The 21,911-nt window shown below is 39.2% G+C and overlaps 1 protein-coding gene across 1 annotated transcript in view; it reads left to right on the top strand.

The window, feature by feature from the left end:
* The window catches only part of NUP210 (nucleoporin 210), a 69,452-nt gene that overhangs the window by 41,894 nt on the left and 5,647 nt on the right, over positions 1-21,911 (top strand). Inside the window, exons 21-35 of the mRNA XM_005434091.4 lie at positions 2,253-2,381; positions 3,089-3,216; positions 4,114-4,249; positions 4,563-4,625; positions 6,142-6,321; positions 7,699-7,779; positions 8,708-8,839; positions 9,042-9,200; positions 10,044-10,135; positions 11,573-11,747; positions 15,478-15,653; positions 17,025-17,242; positions 17,781-17,917; positions 18,685-18,805; positions 20,119-20,265. Coding sequence (XP_005434148.2) covers positions 2,253-2,381; positions 3,089-3,216; positions 4,114-4,249; positions 4,563-4,625; positions 6,142-6,321; positions 7,699-7,779; positions 8,708-8,839; positions 9,042-9,200; positions 10,044-10,135; positions 11,573-11,747; positions 15,478-15,653; positions 17,025-17,242; positions 17,781-17,917; positions 18,685-18,805; positions 20,119-20,265 — 2,074 coding nt within the window. The remainder of the gene's footprint in view (positions 1-2,252; positions 2,382-3,088; positions 3,217-4,113; positions 4,250-4,562; positions 4,626-6,141; positions 6,322-7,698; positions 7,780-8,707; positions 8,840-9,041; positions 9,201-10,043; positions 10,136-11,572; positions 11,748-15,477; positions 15,654-17,024; positions 17,243-17,780; positions 17,918-18,684; positions 18,806-20,118; positions 20,266-21,911) is intronic.

Raw genomic sequence — 21,911 nt, 5'->3', positions numbered from 1 at the left:
CTGAATCTTGGATGTGTTTGCCTGTCACAGTCAAGCTTCAGGCAGGGGATCTTTGCATTAACAGTTGCAAGTATAGTTTCAGGTATAGGAAACAGTTTCATTACAGTTATGATGCATACCTATACTCCGTACAAGATAAAAGCCAATACCAATTTATCCTTTACCTTTTACAGTTCTGCAGTAAAATATTTTGATTTCATTAACACAAAGAAAAATAATATGACAGAATTACTCAGAAGTGTTATAAAAAGGATTAATTGTTTTCAGGAACAGTATTTGAATATTTGTTGTAGGCCAGTACTTCTGAAACCTTCTAATTCTTCTTCTAGTGCTATTTCAGGATATTTTGGTATCACAGTATTTCATCCTGATCTTGTGGATAAATATCTATGAAACGGTTGATTTCTCATCTCCATATTAAGTCTTTAACGCACTTTTCCACTAGAAGATGCAACTAAACTACAGCTGTGCTTGACTTCATCTAGGTCCAGCATATGAGATGCATTCTACAGTGAACAACAATAAAACTATATATTTGCATTGTAGCTTTCATTAGGCAAGAATTGAAGTGACAAGCTTTTTTTTAAAGAGTAATCTTTACAAATTTATAATGTACAGATTTATTGTGTAATAAATAATGATAAAGATAGAAAATCAGCAAGTTTCAGTCTGATGTTTCAGGTTGATGCCATGGCAGGTATCAGTGGAACCAAGTTTGATACAGGATGGCTTGGTAGTAAATTATTCTGAGAAATTAAATTCAAGTTGTGTGGAGCAGTGGTTCCCAGATTTTTACTGGGGCTGCCAAGGATAAATTCTGTACTCTTACTCTTTTTTTGAGACAGCAGCTTTTCTGGACGTGGGTGGTAGTGGGGGGGAAGAATGAATACTGGTAAACATTGGAGTACACTGTATACTAGGAAGCCACTGGACACCTAATAGGAGATGAGAACAGGAGAAGTAGCTGGGACAGGAACAGTTTTAGTAAACTGTAGTAGCCCTGCTTTCCTTTTGGCAGTCTACTCTAGTAGCTTCTTTTCTCTGGTCTCCCAGACCAAACGGAGCTCCATTACATCTTCCTCCCCATGGTTGTGCTGGCTGCTGCCTCCTGGCCATGTCCGCTCTGCTTTCTGTGGCTGTGTGCTAATATGTGCCCCCAGCACCTGTATTAGTCACCCCATTCAGGAACTGCTGCTGTTCTGAAAGCTGACATTTAATAAAACTTTATATTCCTTTCTGTTTTGAAGCAAGAGTGGTGCCCTCAAAAGAACAAAAAATGTCAGCTCATGCCACTGCTCTTACTGCTAACTCCTGTAGTGCTGCCCAGTAATGCTATGAATTGTAACAAATTCCTTTGAACTGGGGGGGGCTGGCTGTCCATCACCCCTTGTTTCAGAGTTTATCTTCATAAGCCAGATGAGTGCATAGAATAGGACACCAAACATCTGCACTGTCTCTGGCCAAAGTGAAGGTACCTGTGAAGGTGAAGAGAATAGTTGGGGTTGTCCATGAGGTGTGTGGCAAAGTCAGGCAAATTGCAAGAGAACTGCAAAGGTGATGTGAGCCAGGTGTGTGCATGGTCTTGAGAAAGTGTGTGGAGACAACTTTTGCAGCTGGTGCCTAGTTCTGAGGGCTTATATTTGTGAGCAGAGATCTCTTTCTTCATTGATTGATTCTCACTGTATTCTTAGAAGTGTAACATACTTGTTCTTTGTGTTAAAGAAGGTGTATCAAAGAAATACTTGATATGTCAGTCATCTTCTTACTGGAAATCTGCCACCAGATTTTGGCTATTCATTCAGATTAAAGGCAATAATTGTAAAGTGTGAATCTTGTAGGAGGCAATACTAATGCTTTATAAACCAGTCTCTGTTCTTGATTATTATTTTTTCTTAAAATTTTGGTTTTTACTCCGCTAAGAAAAGTTTCATTGCTCTGAATGATTTGTTGTGGGGTTTTTTGTCCTTCTGATGTCAGAAGGAGAATAACAGGATGCCAAACTGCTTCTCAATTAAGATAACGTTAATTCAATTGCTGCCCAGAGGCTGTTTGCACTAGCTTAATAGTATGATACTTTTACACACATTTTACAGCTTTACTTTTACTTTGGTGAAAGATTTATCTGTGTCTAAGGCCTAGAGACTTCTGCGTCCAACTGTGTCTGTCCTGAAAGTGCTATAAATTTTATACTGTGAATGACAAACAAATGAAAATAAGAAGTGCTATAATAGAATTTTCTTTTGGCCTTGCAGGTGCATCCTCTGCTTCCAGGATCAGTGACTGTAATGATTCATGACTTGTGTTTGGCTTTCCCTGCACCAGCTAAAGCTGAAATTTATGTCTCTGATATACAGGAACTGTATGTCCGAGTTGTTGACAAGGTTAGTGGCTTGAAACCAGCATTATTGGCTGATTCAGCTGTCCTGATTCCTTGTGCTGATCATGAACATGAAGATGAGACATGTACAAGATGATACAATGTAGTGGTTAGGGCCGTCGGCTGTGGTTATATGACCTTAGAGAAATAGTTTGATCTTCCTGTGCTTCTGCTTCTCCCTCCCAAATTTATCCTTCTAGGTTGTAAGGCTTTCAGAGAGTATCAAGTGCGTCTTCATGTTCTGTGCGGCAGCAGTCTCAACTTTTGCATTTACACAGCAATTTTAATTCATAATTTATATGAACAAACTAATTTATGTTTCCTGTTGTTTAAAGTGCACGAGAGCAATTCTTTTAGGAGTAGGTTTTGCCCCAAGGTCACTTTCTGTATGTCATGTTTTAAAAATGAACAAAAAAAAGTCCAACTCATTTTACCTTGCCAGCTTGGGTGCATCTTATACAAAATAAGTGTTGATATTTCTGAATGCTTTAATTATGCCCTTGCCAGCTGAAAGACCTGAATTAATTTATTTAATTTGATGTTAACTGTAGCTGGCAGGGATTATTCTTTAAAATCAGTGCTCATCTAGTCTAACCTTGGGGCTTTATCTCTAATACTCTTCTAAAAGTGTAATACAAAATAAAATGAAAATATTTATGCTAACAAATGAAAATGCTTTTAATGAAAAATGACCGGATGTGACTGTTTCAGGTGGAGATTGGAAAAACAGTTAAAGCTTATGTCAGAGTTCTGGATGACTCTAAGAAACCTTTTCTGGCTAAATACTTTGCTGTCATGGATCTAAAACTAAGAGCAGCATCTCAGATTGTTTCACTGGTGTAAGTTAATGGATCTTTTTATTAATCTGCAAATATGTTTATAGGCAGAGTAAGCAAAAAAGTAAGTAAAGGTATGAGCTTGGAGGCATGGTAGTATACAATGAGTTTTTATTTATTTTGTAAAGTTTTAATTACCTGTTTAAATGGTAAAAAGTGGTTATTTGTCAGGAAAATTGCCTAAGTTAACAGTCAAGTGTTGTTGACTGAATTAAACTGTATTCGTACATTTTAATATTTAATGGAGCCTTATGCATCTTAGAAGCAGTGATTTGGCAAATAATGTCAGATGAAGAACTCTGTGAAGACATACGTGATGTTACCAAACTCATACTGTCTGTTACCTAATCTTTTAGAAACAGATAGGCTTAGATCATCCTATTCCTCGAAGCTCCTTATTTTCCAAGTTCTAAACACAATAATAAAAATCACAGTAAAGAAGGTTTTGGGACTGTTGATTTTTTAATGTTGAGGTAATCAGTAAAAATCATTCTGCTTTGTATGGGGAAATGTGTGTATGTATTTGCATACACCATGCAGTACTGCTTGGCTGTATGTCCCACTCCGTTAAATAGTGTCAAGGTACGTAATCAGGGCTTGTGCCACTGTTACCCATACTGGTCAAACTGCCAGTGGGCTCCCTGGTAGAGTTTTGGTATGAATCAGCTAACGCTCTTGTTTCATTTTAATTTCATATGTTTCATTTTAAGATAAAACACAGGCTACCCATTTCATGATGTTACATGTAGAAATGTGATGGTTTCCTTAATTTTGCTTAAGACATAGTCACTTAGTTGTCCTTATGATAAAACTGTTATGCACCAAATAGGTCCTTTACATTTGTTATTTATGTAATTTATTCAATGAACTTCTCCATTTTAATGTGTTTCTTTTCTGCAGCCCGCTCAGTGAAGCTCTTGATGACCATACTGCTGCTTTTCTAGTGCACGGGATGGCCATTGGTCAGACTAGTCTTATGGCAACTGTTGCTGACAGAAGAGGACAAAGAATCAACTCTGCTCCACAACAGATTGAAGTAAATAATTTCAGATAAAATATATGCGTAAATAAAATCTATAGGAACAATTCATTATAGTTTGTTTATAGTACAGTAATGAATTTGCCAGAAAAAGTAAACCAGATTATTCTGTCCAGAAGATACCCAAATGGTAGTCTGTTTCAGATTTCATAGTGATTTTTAACTGCATGTGATAAGTTAAGTTTATGCATGCTCAATTTACTCTAATTAAGCAAGTGAAGACCCAGTTTTCACTTGTATGTGCTGTTTGGTGACATAAATTACCTGATAAAAATAGCATGAACACAAGTATTCATATTCCTGTTTTTAGGTCTTTCCTCCATTTAGACTGCTGCCAAGGAAAATGACCCTAATTATTGGGGCAGTGATTCAGGTAAGGCATCTTCTTACACATTTTCTCTAATTTATATGTGAAAATAAATATATATCACTTATTTTTCAGGAGTAGATATTCCACTTCACAGTTTAGGTGCATTCACACTGAATACAGAATCCCAGAATAGTCAGGGTTGGAAGGGGCCTCTGAGGATCTAGTCCAACCCCCTGCTAAAGCTGGTTCACCCAGAGGAGGCTGCACAGTCATGTCCCAGGCAGGTTTTGGTTATCTCCAGAGGAGGAAACTCCACATCTGCTCTGGGCAGCCTGTTCCAGTGCTGTCACCCACAAAGTAAAGACATTTTTCCTTGTATTCAGACAGAACTGCCTGTGTTGCATTTTGTGCCTGTTGGCCCTTTTCCTGTCACTGGGCACCGCTGAAAAGAGCCTGGCCCCATCCTTCTGACACCAGTCCTTAAGATATTTGTAGGCATGGATAAGCTCCCCTCTCAGTCTTCTCCAGGCTAAACAGGCCCAGCTCCTCTCAGCCTTTCCTCATCAGAGATGCTCTCGTTCCCTCATTGTCTTTGTAGCACTCAGCTGGCTCCTCTTCAGTAGCTCCCAGTCTCTCTGGAGCTGGGGAGCCCAACACCTGGACACAGCACTCCAGATGCAGCCTCACCAGGGCAGAGCAGAGGGGCAGGATCACCTCCCTCACCCTGCTGGCCATGCTCCTCATACACCCCAGGATCCCACTGGCCTTCTTGGCCACTTGGGCACAGTGCTGGCCTGTGGGCAACTTGCTGCCCACCAGCACTCCCAGGTCCTTCTCCACAGAACTGCCTTCCAGCAGGTCAGCCCCCAGCCTGTACTGGTGTGTGGGTTTATTCTTCCTTAGCTACAGGACTTTACGCTTGCCTTTGAACTTCATTAGGTTCTGCTTCACCCAACTCTCCAGCCTGTCCAGGTCTGGCTGAATGGCAGCAGGGCCTTCTGGTGTATCAGCCACTGCTCCCAGTTTTGTATCTGAGGTTACACTCAGTCCCTTCATCCAGGTCATTGATGAATAAGTTCTAACAAGACTAGTTTCATTCTTGAGTCACCTTCCATTTACTATATTGCCAGATCAAAGGTTTTGTATTTATTTTTGTCAAGATAGTGACAACTTTTCCAGTTGAATACCAGCACTGCATTAATAAAACTGTCATCTCCATGAAATTAAGCGTAGTGGGCTAGTTCTACAAACTGAAACACAGAGCAGAGCTGTACTATGGTGAAGAAAAAAGTGAGGTAAATTTTTCTGAAATTTTTCTGGGCTGGATGTGGCGTCAGCCTATTACATTCTCTAAAGCACATAGACCACTTGTGCTTAGCTCACGTATTTCCCAGTCTGCCATCATGCAAGGACACCAGTGTACAGGAGAAATAAGCCCTGAGATGCCCTAGGAAGGTTCAGACAGACTTTTCTTACTGAAGACATGGTGCTGAGCAGGGGAGGGGTGTCCCACACGACACAGACAAGAAGAAATACCTGATGAGTTAATGTTAGTTGTTCTGTGTGCTATTAATTATAGATCACTTCAGAAGGAGGCCCTCAACCTCAGTCCAACATCATTTTCTCCATCAGCGATGAGAAAATTGCATCAGTGAACAGCACCGGCCTTGTCAGAGGAGTGGCGATTGGAAATGGAACAGTAACAGGAGTAGTGCAAGCTATTGATGCAGAGACAGGGAAGCTTGTTGTGGTGTCTCAGGTAATGTTTTATGGTACTGGTTGGGCCTGAAAGAGGCTCTCTTAACTCAGGTTTGGCTCAAAAGGGGCAAAGAGTCTCTTTGGATTAGTAATGTTATCTTGTGCACTTTCCTCATCTCCTAAGGAGATGAAAACTCAGTGTTTCTTACTCTCTGGCCTGTGAACTGATGTGTGTGCTGACACAGCCGATACTTTCAACAGATAGCTAAATCTCACTGTACCTTAAAACAAGGTCTACTGATAACCCAGGGAGGCTTTATAAATAGTCTGATAGCTTTAGAATTTATTAGTAAATCTAGAAAAGCCCATCTAAAGAAATCTTTCTAAAACAGCAGAAGGTTGTCCTTACCTGCATCACCTTACAGTGTAGCAGTGTCTTATGTCAGTAGAAGTTAGTAACTGTTGTCTAAGAAACACATTGTCTCTTAAGCTATAAGCTTAAGGCTGTATAGGCTATATAGAAAGCTGTCATCCCATGCTGTGGCCTGAATCCATCTACAAAGTTCAAGCAATGAATCCCTGATACCCCATCAGAATCTCTGTCTATATAATTTCCTACTAGCTGAGTGTGAGGGAGCTGGCCTATAAGGGAGTTCAAGTCCCCGGGACTTGCATGGGACTCACAGAACTTGGGCCAAATCTTATTGCTCTTCATTTGAGGTCAAGGCAGAACAGCTGCTGCACACCACAAAGCTCTGTTGCTTGAAAGATGTCACCACAGGCCAAGAGGAGACAAAGTAATTGGGGGAAAAAAAAAATTATATCTCTCTATCTCTGCTTTGTAATGTGGGGCAGCAGTCTGGCCTGATGCTGTGCCAGGAAGCAGAATGAACTTGAAAGCTAAATCTACTGCCCAATGAGGTCCAGGTCTGACCTTTCCTTCCCAGTGTACAGTAGGAATAAAATATATCTGGAATGTCAGGATATGTGAAGAGGAGACATCAGAGTATCACACATCATTCTTTTGTTCTTGATTGTCCTATTTGCTGCTTACAATTCTCACTTTCTTTTAAATCTCTCAATGTCTTCCTTTACATTCTGAATTTATTCATCCCTTTTCTCCTAGGGACCCCTATGATCTAGTCCCTTGCTGTCTGTCACCTCTCAGTTCCATCACTCATGTCCTCAGTAATTTTGAGCAGATTTTTTTTTTAAGAAAAGTTTAGGTGGCATTTTAAATGCCATCAATCAAAAGTTAATACTTTTGTAGTTTTGTACAGTCATACTGCATTATGTCCCTCTGTATTTTCTGTGATGTCACATGCAAATCACATGGCAGTAGTGATTAGATAATGGCAAAATAGTGGATAGATTGTGAAAGTGAAATCTAGTTCACGTTTGACAAGTGTTAACAATGTCTTCCCTTCCTGCTTTTTAGGACAAAGTGGAAGTTGAAGTAGTACAACTGACAGCTGTTAGAATTTGTGCACCAATTACACGAATGAAAACTGGTACACAGGTTAGTTGATTTGTGATTAGCTTTTATTGCCTTAAAATTTTGATCTGCAAGCTGTGACCATTCCTATTACAACATCTGATGATACCACTTCAGCTCACAGAGTGGTTGCCCACTCTGAGGGGTACCACTGCTGCTGCCGGAATAAATATGCTGTAAAGTGGAGAAGCTCCAGAGCTGAAAACAGAAATCAGGACAAGTTTACCATGTACACCAGACTGATTTTCAGAAATTCAGGCCCTGCTGAAACATAATTTCATCTGGAGAAGGATGCTCTCATTTTCATTCTGTTTGCAGTGGAGGCTTCCTTCCTTTGTATGCTAAAAATCTACAGTATATCTGCTATATCCAGAACAACAGATACTGTTCAGATTATCTTTCAATAAGTCTATTTTGAACAGTCTGTGTTTTGCGTATTAAGTTACTCATTCCAAAATGGCTAGTGATTCTAGCTTGTTGGTCCCAGGTGATTGAATTGAAGATTAAAAACAAAAACTTGAAAATCCCCATTTTGTGTTTATATGTTATGTTGTCTTAATTTGGAGAGGTGGAAGGGGAAGGTGGATGTCCAGAGCAGAGTTAATCAGGAAAATTATCTAGACAAAGATGTAGAAAAGTTAAGCGTGTATGACTTAAATAAGATGAAGTGATTTAATGCTACGAAGGGGACAAATGAGTTACTGAACCCACCTTTTTTGATGGAAAGGTTGTACTTGTTTTTTGTAGAGCATGTAGCAAATGAGAGTAAATCAAAATTTACTTTCTACAAGTTGATGGTAGAGTCTTCTGTGTGATACATCCTTACAACAGATACAGCAACCAAAACATTTTCTTCATTTGATCAATTGATTTTAAGTTTAATTATATTTGCTCTGTGCAGTTTGGTTAGCATCCTAGAATTACCTAAGAAAATTGGTTTCTCTGTTTCTAGATGCCAGTTTATGTAATGGGCATCACCAGTAGTCAGACTCCTTTTTCATTTGGCAACGCAGTACCGGGGTTAACGTTCTACTGGTCTGTCACAAAGAGAGATACTCTGGATATCAAGACAAGACATAGTGAGGTAAATTGTGTGTGTGTGTGTGTGTGTTCACATGTACGTTTCTTAGGAAAAGGAAACTGCCACATAATGGAATTGAGAAAACACTGTTGCTTCTGCTTACTCAAAATCAAGGAGCCAATGTCAGCATTGGGTGTGGTCTTTCCTCTGTATCAGTGTCAGTTCTTTCCATGCGTAAAATTTGAATCACTTTCTCCTGTCCAAGGCTTCTTTTCAGCTTCCTGCAAAATACAACTTTGCAATGGATGTTTATGGCAGAGTGAAGGGAAGAACAGGCCTGAAGGTTGTTGTGAAGGTCCTTGATCCTACAGCCAGCCACTTCTACAACATGGCAAGAGAACTGTCTGATGAAATCCAAATTCAGGTATGATGATGTTCCTCACAGTTAATGTTTTAATATCTATTTCAGAGTCTGTATTTGAAGCCAGAAATTTGAAATGCAAAGGAGTAATTCCAGCTTTGGTTTATCTTTGAGCCCTTACTCTTGTTTGTATTATGTTCCACTGTTTGGAAACAAATTCCACAAATGTTGCTAAGGTTTATACTGAACATCGGTGTGATGCCTGAATGAAATTCAGGAGTTAGTTCTTGTTGTAGACCACCTGAAACTGAGGTGGATAAGCAATGTTAGAACTGTAGAACAACTTCACTGCTGTAGTGCCTCTCTGCACAATAATACTTCTTGTTTGTAGTGCTTAACATGCTTGCATAGACATGCATGATAAGTTGGATCAGGGATTAGCTTCTGAAATGAATCTCCTGGTTGTTCCCACTTATCATGATTTGGGGATTGGTTTTAAAGTATGTGAACTGGATTCCTTTGGATGGAACAAAGCTGGAAGATGTGCTTGAAGAGGGCACCTCATGTGAGCAATTCAGCTCACAGGCTCAGACTTGGGGTAAAGTAACTTGCGTGAATGTGGGGTCTCCCAACACCATTTCGCTCAATCTGCTGCTTTTTTCCTGTTGCTTCATAGTGTAACTATGGCCATAGAAATGAATGCTCTGCAGAATCTGTAGAAGATCCTGCCTATCCCACTCTCAAATATTCATGTTTAATTTTATTTTTTATTCCCATATATATTATACAAGATAAAGTAGTATGTTATAGTTTTTATTTGGTTTTTTTTTGTTTTGAAAATGAGATAAATGGAAATAAATTACTTGCTGCACACAACAGTAGGACACAATGCCTTTTATTTTCCAGGTGTTTGAAAAACTTCGTCTAGTCACTCCAGAAGTAGAAGCAGAGCAGATCTTAATGTCACCAAATTCTTTTATTAAACTTCAGGTAAACAGGTTAGTGATTAGTTTTCATACTGATTTGTGTCAACAGTCTATCAAAATCATAAAGCAATTCTGTTTGAAGTAAGCTGTTCCAGTCTTTTAAAAAGAATATCATGATACATTCATATAATACACAACTTACCTGGTGATTAATAGTATCTTACCTGTTCTCTTGGGCTTTGTCAATTCTTGTAGTAGTTGGATTGTAGCTAGAAAATTCATTCAATACTTAAATCATTTTAAAAGATGCTGAGCCAGTTAAATCAGTAGCTTGCTTCCACTAGAGTGTTTTGTGGGTGATCAAGGGTTTATGGAATATACTTCTCTGTATTTCTCACACAGAGGCTGTGACTAGATTTTGATATTAAAATATCCTTTCCAAATGAGAAGTTCTTTTTACATAACCTGTTTTCAAAGACTGGTATCTCAGACTTGAAATTTGGTTTTCCTAGCATAAAAGTGTGCAGATACAGACAACAGGAGGTAGGCTGTGGGTGAGGCTTTAGATGCATTTACGTTTTAAGGGGAGGGAACAGTTAGTTTCACTGCAGCTCCAGTGACCATGGTCATTCAGCATCTGCTTTTGAAAATTATATAGGAGCCCTGTCATTTGTAGTCACTAATGTTTTTTTCCACTATTTCTACTGAGCAGTTTTTCTGATCCGTTAGTCATTAAGTTGCTAGATACCAGTTTGTACATTTTTGTCCCATCTTCACTGTCCAGTGTCGGAGCTGGTATGTCCGAACTCCACCACCAAAACCAATTATGTTGTTGCCAAGAAAATGGCAACTAAAATCCAGCTTTAATGCTTTTTTCCTTGGATAAATTAAGAGTATTTCTAGCTCAATGAAGGAGCTTGGGAGAGCGGAAAAAAGTAATAATTTATAGATCTTTTAGAAGATGTGATAAGTGATACTTAAAAATTGCTAATGTCTCAGAATGCCCACTAATTACAGTTTTTGTATTTGCTCACTTTATTAATATGCAAATACCATGGAGAGAGTTATTGCAAAGATTAACCTTGTGTACAAAACCATTTCCAGGAAACTGATGAGATCCACTTAAGTCCCTGACTTTATCTCTAATGCTAGCATTGGTCATGGGAACTAATCTCCCTCTAAATATTATTTACAGAAAATGATGGCAGAAGCTGCGTGTTGTAGCCTTAGCCATTATTATTTGGAATCAAGTTTTTATCAAGGAATGATGGCACTGCAGGGCAGCAGATAGAAACTAGATTTTAATACATGCCTAAACCCAGATAAGTAAGCTTAAATCAGAACTGAAACTTTTCTTTCTTAAACTACAACACAGGCTTTTGAGCTTTTATTAAAGATACATGGGGAAAAAAAATTACCAAAAATTATGGGGGTGTAAAGATGGTTTTACTCGTTTAAGGGAGTCCCCTGGGATTTTTTTTTTCTGTTTCATGTGTTTGTTTTCTTCAGGGACCGAGTGGCTTCACTGAGTTATCGTGTCCTGGATGGACCACATAAAGTTCCTGTTGTAAAAGTCGATGAGAGAGGTTTCCTTAACTCTGGGTCTTTGATAGGATCATCAACAATTGAAGTGATTTCACAAGAATCATTTGGGATCAACCAGAGCATTGTAGCTGCTGTTAAGGTAGTATCATCTCTCTTTATTTGCAGTTACAGAAGTTCAAATCAAAAAAGATGTTAATGTCATAAACATGCATTTTGCAGTGTATGAAAAAGGTAAATATCATCTGGAGTAATGAATATAAATGCAGCATCTGTTGCAAGGTACCAAAGTGATACCTAGGTTTTCAAGATACTACAGATGTAACTGTACAAAAATTTTATTTTCTTTGCTGTTTCCCAGCAGTTCAGCTCTTACATAGAATGAGAATCTCTGCATGAGAGAGCCTATCTTATCAGATGCAATAGTTTAGCTGCTGTTGCCTGTATTTGGTGAGCTGGCAAGGAGCATGTCCAACGCTGCCCTCTGTGCCCAAGAGACACCAAAATATGGATGCTTCGGGGAAGGACAAATCTGTAGCAAAACTCAGCAGTTTGTTTCCAGGCTAATGAAACATCTTTCTTTCTCAAAACTACATCTGTTGATTGAATGCTGTTCTGTGAAGTTTAATGTATATCTTACTGGTCAGGCATTTGGGACATATAAGAGACTGCGTGTCCTTCATTTCTATTTAAAAGTCCTTGTGCCGAGAACTTTTTACATCTGGCGAGATGAGCCTTGAGATACGCACTGCTCCACCTCTTATCCCTTTTTACTCAGTCAGCATCTTTCCTATGTCCCAACTAAAGGAGAAAAACATATAATTGAGTGCTGACTTTAAATTATTTGCAAGTTGTATTATTATTATTACTGTGAAGTTGCTCGATTTTGGAGTTTTGTTAATTTATGTTTTTTACCTTAATGTTCAGCTTTGTCTGTAGGACTGCATGTAGGTCTGTCCTCCTGGGTGGAGAATGAAAAAAGAAATGATGGCTTAGTTTCACTAATGCCACTCCTGCTGCTAGGTGGTGGCAGTGAAATTCTACAGCTCTGTTATAGATGACCTTGTTTCTTCTCTTCACTGCTGGATCTGGCAAGTGAAAGACATCTAATGAGTTTGGGGTTGGCTCAAATGACATCTACTCAGCCTATAGTGGTACTGAAGTTAAGGTCACCCTTTGTGCATTCTTTCGGTATACAGGAAATCGCAGAACTGTGGAGTCAGTGCATTATGAGATGAAGCTTGTGAGCCCTTTGTAGTAGGAACCATCTCTGTTCAGGATCTTGCACAACTGATTTGTTTTCCTGTATTTATTAGGACTATAGTACTTTTACGGAAGTAATATTTTTAACGTCACGGTAACCTTGTCAGGTCATACAGTGCTGCCCTCATTTTATGGCTGAGGAACTGAGGGAGAGTTTGAGTGGTTTTGCTGAAGGTCATGTAGAAAAACTTGTGACAGACAGGAGATGATCTTGAATCTGTTGTGTCATTCTAAGACAGAGTTCTCTCCTTCATGCCGTTCTTCCTTTCATAAGTTCTTGTTTTGTCTGTTTACAACTGTACACAGTTAAGAATCAAACTGCTGCAGCAGCATCACTTAACACTTAGACCTTCAACTCTGCTCAAAAAGAGGCTGTCTTAGATAAGCCAAGGAGGACAGTGGAGGTAAGGAGTGACAGTATGCTTAGCATGGAAGCAAGCTAAGCACTTGCCTGTACCAACTGTAGTCAACTCAAGTTTTATTTTTTTATTTTTTTAAATAAAAAATACTTTAAAAACTGAGATGATTTAACAGTAAATAGCTGTTTTCATCAGTATTAAATTCAGCAGTTGTCCCTTGTGGGATAATTTCTGAGATTTTAAGGTAAATGAAGCTTGAAAATATCTCAGGGAAATGGCGTTCTTGTTGGCTTGTTACCTCAGCTAGTTGGGCAGATGACTGTATGGGCTGATATTTAACAGATTATATCAGCCTGTGGAGAAGACAGTTGTATATACTGATATTCTAGCCACTCTTTTTTTAATTTGGTTTTGGGTGGGTGGTTGGGATTTTTTTTTTTTTTTTTTTTTTCAGATTCACCACAGATGCTACTTGCTTGAGGCCAAATTTGTCCTTTCCTTTTTAAGGTTTGACATGTACATTTTCAGATTGCAGAGTTTTACATTTTGGCTGAGCTTCTTAGGTCAGAAAAAAAGGGATTTTCCTACAATATAACCTTGAGGGCTTCTTCTAAAATAGTTTTCTCTGTATATTTGAGGGGTTTTGCTGTCTCTTTCCTTCCATTATTTATTTTCCACCAGCTGTAACAGAAAGAACAGATACAGTTATTTTTGTTGGGTAATTTTGCTAGTTAACCTAGATAAGTTAATGAAGACCTGTAATATGTTATTTAAAAACAAAACAAAATGGTTGTAAAATCTTTTTCTTCAAACTTCCTTCGTTGGAGTGTTACTGCAAAAATGTGGGGGTGTGCACATATGGGTAATCTAGCAGACTTTCCTGAAGAATTTGAAGCAGTTCCTAACTTGTGTCTTGGTTGAGCACTGAGGCAACAAAATGCAGCCTGCTGACCAGTTAGGACTGGTCAGATGCCAGTTCTGACTGCTTTTGTCTGTTGTGCTTCTATCAGTCCCTGCCTCAGAGGACGGCCTGGCTGCAGCATCATGTGGCCAACAGTACCAAGGCGAGTGTGCCCAGTGATGGGTCAGGCAAACCAGCCCAGCACACGACTCAGGAGGGAAGATGGTGGGGGGTGTTCCTTCCTACCTCTGGGAGCCCCGTTGTCAGCCCACTGCAGACCTGTTTGAGGGGCAGCAGTCCGTAGTGTCTGTAGTGCTCCTTGACAAGGATTGCCAGGCAACAGCTTTGCAGCTATTGCTCATCCTTCCTCTGCTGGGCAAACCTTTGCTCAGAGCCAAGGCTGTTAGAAATGGTATGTATCAACTTGGTTTTCCCACCTGGTGCAGGGGAACTGGGGGAACAACAGCCTTTTCATCCCCTTGCTCTCACATACATTGCAAGTTACTCCTGTTCTGGTAACTAGGGAATGAATTACACTTCTTACTGCAAGAATTACTGGGAGAGAAGTCTAGGGGCCGTGTGTTTGCTTGCATATCCAGGGAGTCTTAACAGTTTTAATTTATAGGATAATAATGTAGTCTCTGATATGTTATGGGTGTTTCTACATCATTATTGCTTGCTTCAATTCCCAGTGCTATTGGAGAAAACCACTAAGAAATATCTGATTGGAAGGTGTAAAGAAGACAGAGCCAGACTTTTCTCAGCAATGCTCAATTACAGGGCAAGAGGGGGTACACAAAAATTGAAACACCTGAAATTTTTTCTGAACATAGGACAGCACTTTTTTTACTGTGGTGGCTGTTGAACGCTGGCACAGATTGCCCAGAGAGATTGTGGGATCTCCATCCTAGGAGATGCTTAAGACCTGCCTGCCCACGGTCCTGGGCAACTGGCTCTAGGTAACCCAGCTTGAGCAGGTGGGACTGGACTAGATATTCTACAGAGGGCCCCTTTCAACCTCAGCTATTCCGTGATTCTGCAAAATGTATGTACTGATAATAAAATCTCCATGTCTCAGTACTGTCACATGGCTAAACATATAGCAGATGGTTCATAAAAGAAGCTTTGTATATCTGCATAGTAAGAATACTATCCTAGGTAATAGGATTCGTATTATAAAAATATACAAAACCACATACATTGACATAAATAGATATATCAAGATAGATTGACTTATTAAAAATATAGATTGACTTATTGACAACATATAGATTGACAAATAGTTTATTTTTATAGAGGCATCAAAAAATGCAATTTAATTTTGCTTTTCGCTGTTCATGTTTTTACAGGTCTACCCCATTTCATACCTAAGAATCTCCATGAATCCTATCCTGCACACAAAAAACAAAGAGGCATTATTGGCTCTCCCCCTGGGTGCGACACTGACATTTACAGTCCATTTTCATGATAACTCTGGAGATACTTTTCATTCGCATAATTCTGTGCTCAACTTTGCAACAAACAGGTAGGTATCTACCATGGGTGTTAATTATAGAGAACAAAAAAAAGCCAAATACACATAGCCCAGCCACAGCAAGGAACAAAGATTGTTCCAGAGATACCAAGTGAAGATATGGCTTGGGCTGGGATTAGCAAAGAAAGGATTTCATCTCTGCGGTCTTCAGAGGAACTGTAGCAGAAAGAAGAGTTGTAGTTAACAATCGATATTCTCTAGCAAGTGGAAAGTTGCCCAGATAAGCGTGATCCCCAGAGGGGCGTGCTGGGGTACATTTCTGCTTTAAGTGACTCTGAATCATCAGATTACATACATCAGTGGCCTATATAAACAATTGATCTTATTAGCATTTGCCTCATCTTGCCTCTTTTCTCCTAGTGCTTTGTTACTTGACTCACTTAAGTCTTATATAAGATGGTGAACATTCTGGATCAGGGCTGTCTCTTCAGATATGCTTGTACAGCCTTTGCACAGCAGAGCCAAGCCTCAGAAGGCCTTGCGGTCTCTGCCTCAAAGAATAATAAATATTATAAAACTACCTTCTTTGGTCACTAGTAAACAATCACTAATTCCATTACTCTAACGTAGCTTTTTTTCTGTAGAGCATCTTGCAGTTATAACACAGTGATTGTGATTAAAAGGGGGGGGTGGGGAAGGGGTTGAATGCAAGATTTCCTCTTTTCTCCTATCTGAACAATCTGAAGAAAGTTCTGTAGCATACAGAGGTTCCCGAGATAACACTGCCCTAGCTTCCAAAACAGATGTGACAGAGCTGCTTCAGCACAGGGATAATTAGCCCTAGACAGAGCAGCACTGCTCATTGACCTCAGGTGCAGCACTGTGGTGACCTGCCTCTGCTGCTGTCAAGATGCTCACTGTCTCTGCGTGGTACTGCTAAGGTGGCTTTCTCTGTGCTGGGTGCGCTTACAAGCGCTCTGCTTGTCCATGCATTTGGGAATGCTGAATTTTAGTAAATATCAGAACTCGCAGTCAAATGTGATTTAGTTTTCTAAAGTTATGGCTGGAAAGCTGCATGTTGGTGTTTACATGGCTTTGGTTCTTAACTCCCCGAGTAAAGGGAAAAAGGGACAGATCACCTCTTTCTAAAGTTCTACAATTCTTAAAATTGGGAAGTAGTTCTTGTACAAAGTTATGACCTTATTATTGCCCCAGTATAATGATGTGAGAACTGAAATTTGCCTCAGTAGCACCTAAATCACTTTGATATTTTCCTTAGTTTGTCAGACTTCATTAGAAGGTAACTATTGCTGAAAACAAGAAGTCAGCCATCTAAAAAGAGTTCAGTACCTACTGTTTACTGTGGAGATAATGACATTAGCAAACTTGCCCTAATATAAAAGCATTTCTTTTTCTCTGTAGGGATGACTTTGTACAGATTGGGAAAGGAGCCACAAACAACACGTTTGTAATCCGGACTGTAAATGTAGGTTTGACCTTGCTTAAGGTCTGGGATGCAGAAAACAGTGGAATTGCAGACTATGTCCCACTTCCTGTGCAACACACTATTTTTCCTGAACTCACAGATGTGGTGGTGGGTGACGTTCTCTGTTTGAGTACTTCACTGATAAACCAAGAAGGTAAGCAGCACTTCAGTTGCTGTGGTTTTGCAGCTATATAATTTGACATCAGTGTAACTCTTTCTCATTCTCAGAAAAACTAAATGCATAATTTATGATGTTTGTTCAGAATCGAATGTCACTGTTCTTGTTAATGGTAAAAATAGGTTTGATCAACTCCTCTAATTTTAATTGTACCATGCAATATGCCACTTGTATTGAATTAATGAGTATCAGACTCCAGACATTTCTATTCAGTTAGCTTGAAAGGCTTGCTCTTTACAGGAGTCATGCGGGTTCAGGACTGTCAAACTTCACTCACTGTATTTGATTCTTCGTATTAACGGGCTTTTTTTCAGAGTAACTGCAAGTCAGTTTGGTGTTGGGCTGCCAGCCTTCCACCACATGAGACCCTAGAATCTAGTTTCTGTTAATTGGGAAGTATGTGTACCTGTGCTGCCCATGGAGTGGGTACGTCCATACAGGCACCAATGTGATAATGAAATGCTTCAGTTAGCATAAATCCGTTGAACAGTGTCCAAATGGTGTGTTTTCTCAGGCCTGCCGGGCATATGGAGCTCCTCGTTAAGTAGTGTTCTTCAAATCGACTCCAAGACTGGCGTAGCCGTGGCAAGGGATTCTGGTGCAGTCACCATCTATTACGAGATTCCTGGATTACTTAAAACATACAGGGAGGTGAGGCACTGTTAAATCCTGCCAGAACTGCTGAAGTTATTTTGCTTCCGGTGGACCCTCACAAGAAACGTATTCTACCGTTGTTGTTATAAATACTTCAAAACATTCTCATTAAAGGAAAAAGTATTAGAAATGCCAGTGGTTGGAAAGTATTTGGTATGTGTCCAAACACATCATGTTTTTTTTTAATAAAGTATGTTAAGGAGGAAAATTTAGCCAAATAGTTTCTATTTTTTGCCTATACTGTTCTTATAATGGTATGTTTTGATTCCTTTGTTTGGCTAATTTGTTTCCAGATGCTAAACAATTTTTGAGTGTGGCTGCTTTTATGAATGAAATTTTCCTGCAGAATGAGATGCCAACAAGAACTTTCTGAAGTATCATACCGTATTATTATGCATCACTGATCAGAACTACTCAAATTATTTTATCTGGTGTGTAGTTGCATTGTTGACACAGTTCACTGTATCAGCTAACATAAACACTAGACATTGTTTTTAAATAAAATTTAGACATAGAGCTTTATGTCTATTCACTTACAGGGGCTGGGTAGAAAAAAAAATTACTAGCTTAAATTGCCTTGAAAGGCAGTTTCTAAAGTTGGAGAAATGTAGGTTTTCTTACAAAGAGAAACACGACCTCTTGGAGTCTTCTCTTCTGTTATACGTACAAGGATGTGTGCATTTCACAGTCAATCCGATCTGATTTTGCCTTAATTTTTATGTTACATGGAAGTTTTTGCTAACAATGTACTTCATTTTTTTCAGATATTGATTAATATACCTCAGAGGACTACAGCAAGGCATGTAAGTGGAGTGAAAAGTTTACAAGGAGTTGAAGCCTCAAAAATAATAGTTTCAATTGGGGAAAGAAATAAAAATTTGCAAGGTATGATGAAAAAATAACTTTATGCTTATTGTTTATTACACATTTGTATATCCATGATAGGTGGCTTTGGTTTGTGTTACAGGGTTTTTTTGGAGGGGGACTGTAGAGGAGTGAAGGCAGGTTAATTAGCATTGATAATATACAGCTGTATGGGCTGGCTTCAGGGGCGGTGGGTTGGCTGATGTAGACAAGGTGCAGCTGTGGCTGGTTCTGTTAAGGGCTTGAGAGCCAATGGAGAGAGAGCAGCCGAGGAAGAGAGAGAAGGAAGAAGCAGAGAGAAGAGAGCCCGCCCTGGGTGAGGAGGGACAAGGAGGAGGCAGCAGAGGGACTGGCATGAAGAGTGTGCCGGTATGAGATGGTAAAAGACCTTGTTGCAGCCGGCTGGTTTGGAGAGTGCTGTGACAGGGGACACGACACGGGACGAGGGGGGTACAAACAAAAACCACCATAGCTCAGTTATGGGTCTGTAAAGCTGGTGTAGCAAGTTCTCTATGAACCTCTAGAGCCTTTCCAGAATCCCAGCAGTACTAGAAGAATCTTAGGGCCATGTTGCAGAGTTTGAAATGTCTTCTGGGGTGCTATTAAGATTTTGCAACTCATACAATTGATAGATAATAGAAGTGTAATTTTTGATTATATCAAAAAGCAGTTAATAGGTGCTCAGCTGGTTGCTTATATATTGAATTCCAGTTATGTTCTTGAAGTTACTGTTATTTCTCACTATTATTATTTAAACACTGAGGGTGTTTAGTTAACATCCTTAAGTCTTTTACAGAAATTATCAGCAATTACAATCGATAGAAAGATCTAAGTGTCATATTGTGCCCTCTGTTTAATAAGCTGTATTTTCTTTGATTATACTTCCTTCTAGTTTTTAGCTTAACACTTAGAACTTGTTCAAATAGTCTTTTATTGTGCCTTATGTAAATTATTAGCCTACCAAAAAACCTTCTTGTCAGATACTGAAATATAAATCGAAACTCCCAGGATCATGTAAGTTATTCAACAGACACATCTGAGCTGAAAACTCTGTCTAGTTCATTCTTTCCTGTAAATAAATAATTCCTGTCAAAAAAACCACCACAACATATAAAATTTTCATTTGCTGTCTCTTTGGGATTAGACCAGAGATAGGACAGCTGTCTATGGTTTCCAGCTATTTTAAGATCATCCTAACCTTGTGAAACTATTTCAGAAGGTGGCAGAATAACCTGGTATTTCAAGATGTGGTTTTGCTTTTAATTAATTAAAAGTTAATTAGTTATAATCTTCTTCTCTAATTAATTAGAAATATTTCTTTTTCTACCCCTTAGGGGAGTGCTTGCCTGCTCAGATTGAAGCCATTACTGAATTACAACCACAGTCCATTATCAGTTGCCATCTAGATTTTAACAATGATGCATTTGATTTCCCAGCACGTCATATTTTTAGAGCAGAACCTGGATTTGATGCGGTTTCAGGTAAGGTGAGACAAGATGCCACACTCCAGGCAGACAATTTGAATTTTGCTGTAGTTTAGTCCAAAAGCCCTTTGACCCAGCTGATTTCCTTCTGAACCCTCTGAGCTTTGCTGTGTAGGATCTCAGGCTTCAGAGTGTGGTTGGTGTGTGCACTCTCCTTGTTTAACTCTAGGGTTTTCTACAAAAAAACATTTATTTGTTTTGAGAGAAAGCCAGAAATCACGGGCAGCCCATTTTGTATGTTTTTCAGAGTTGTAGTAGTAAGTCAAGAAGAAATGCAGAAGCATTATTTTACTGGAACGGGGGCACACAAACTTTGATACGGTTTTTTGACTGAAAACTTAGGTCCTAATTTTACACATTACTACTCATATATTTGTAAATATGTAGACAATAGTGGTACCTTGAGACAGAAATGATACTGCAGAATGTAGACATAATATACTGGGGTTGCATACTTTAGAGCTAGCAGCTGCCATACTTTAGCTCAGGGGTCCTCAAACTACGGCCCACGGGCTGGATACGGCCCCCCAGGGTTCTCAGTCTGGCCCCCGGTATTTACAGAACCCCCCGCCAGGGGTTGGGGGGGAAACCAAGCAGCTGCAGATGACTGCCTGCCACTTAATCCATGCGCCGGCCCCCTGGTTAAAAAGTTTGAGGACCCCTGCTCTAGCTGAACCATACAAAAAATAGATTGCCTTGTGTATAATAACTCAGAAAAAAAATATCAGGCCCTCTATTTGTTAAACTATGGAAGCAAAACACTTTATCCTTCAGCTAGTACAAATGAGCACTCATGTGACAGATACTGGGGATCTCTGCAGCTGTAAACATCTAGTGGCTCTTCTAGGTGTTTTCTTGCCGTACATCAGGGCCTTTACCATATACTGAAATGCAGTGGAAGTTAAGACTAGGGATAAGAAAAGCAATCAGTTTTAATGTCTGCATACTGAGGGTCTTTGGGTTTCACCAATCTATGCTCCTCAGTCAAATACTTTTTGTTTGATGTTGGCCTTTTAAAAGCCCTGCCACTGAAGTTACTGCAGTATTATTAACCTCAGTGACTAAAATGAGGGAAGTAGCATAAATGTGAAAATTGGGTGTTAATAATAAATTTTTAATTCTTTGTATTCTTCAGTTTCAACATTTTGGAATTTATCATGCTTTCAAACTTTTCTGCACAACCTGAGTGCTGTAACTTTTTATGAAAGGTAGAATTCTTATGTATCCCCAAAACAACATGGACTGGGACTTAAAAGGAGGGGAAATTACCAGATGCTGTAGAAATAGAAATAAAATTGTGGAAATCTACAACATGTGTTACTGTTTCATAACTGTATCATGATTCAAAAAATAACACCATGGACTGTATGGAAATAACATTAATTATCTGTTAGATTAGCCCTTGCACGCATTGTAAAACACTATTATACTTTGAATAATAGTGGCTGTCTCTTTTACTTCATTAGGGAAAGAAAATACGGGGAAAACATGTACCCAGCAAGTCCTATTTGTTACTTATCCTTTGTATCTTCCATACTGGGGGATTTTTTTTTTTACTATCTTTATTGCTAATAACAGACAAATAGGTCCCATGAGAGACTAGAAACATGGTGAATATCTAACCTTTTAAAGAAACTTTTATA

This window comes from Falco cherrug, chromosome 4 (assembly GCF_023634085.1).
Source record: "Falco cherrug isolate bFalChe1 chromosome 4, bFalChe1.pri, whole genome shotgun sequence".
Lineage (NCBI taxonomy): Eukaryota > Metazoa > Chordata > Aves > Falconiformes > Falconidae > Falco > Falco cherrug.
The sequence above is the reverse complement of the archived record's forward strand: the minus strand, read 5'-3'. Positions and strand labels throughout refer to the sequence as shown.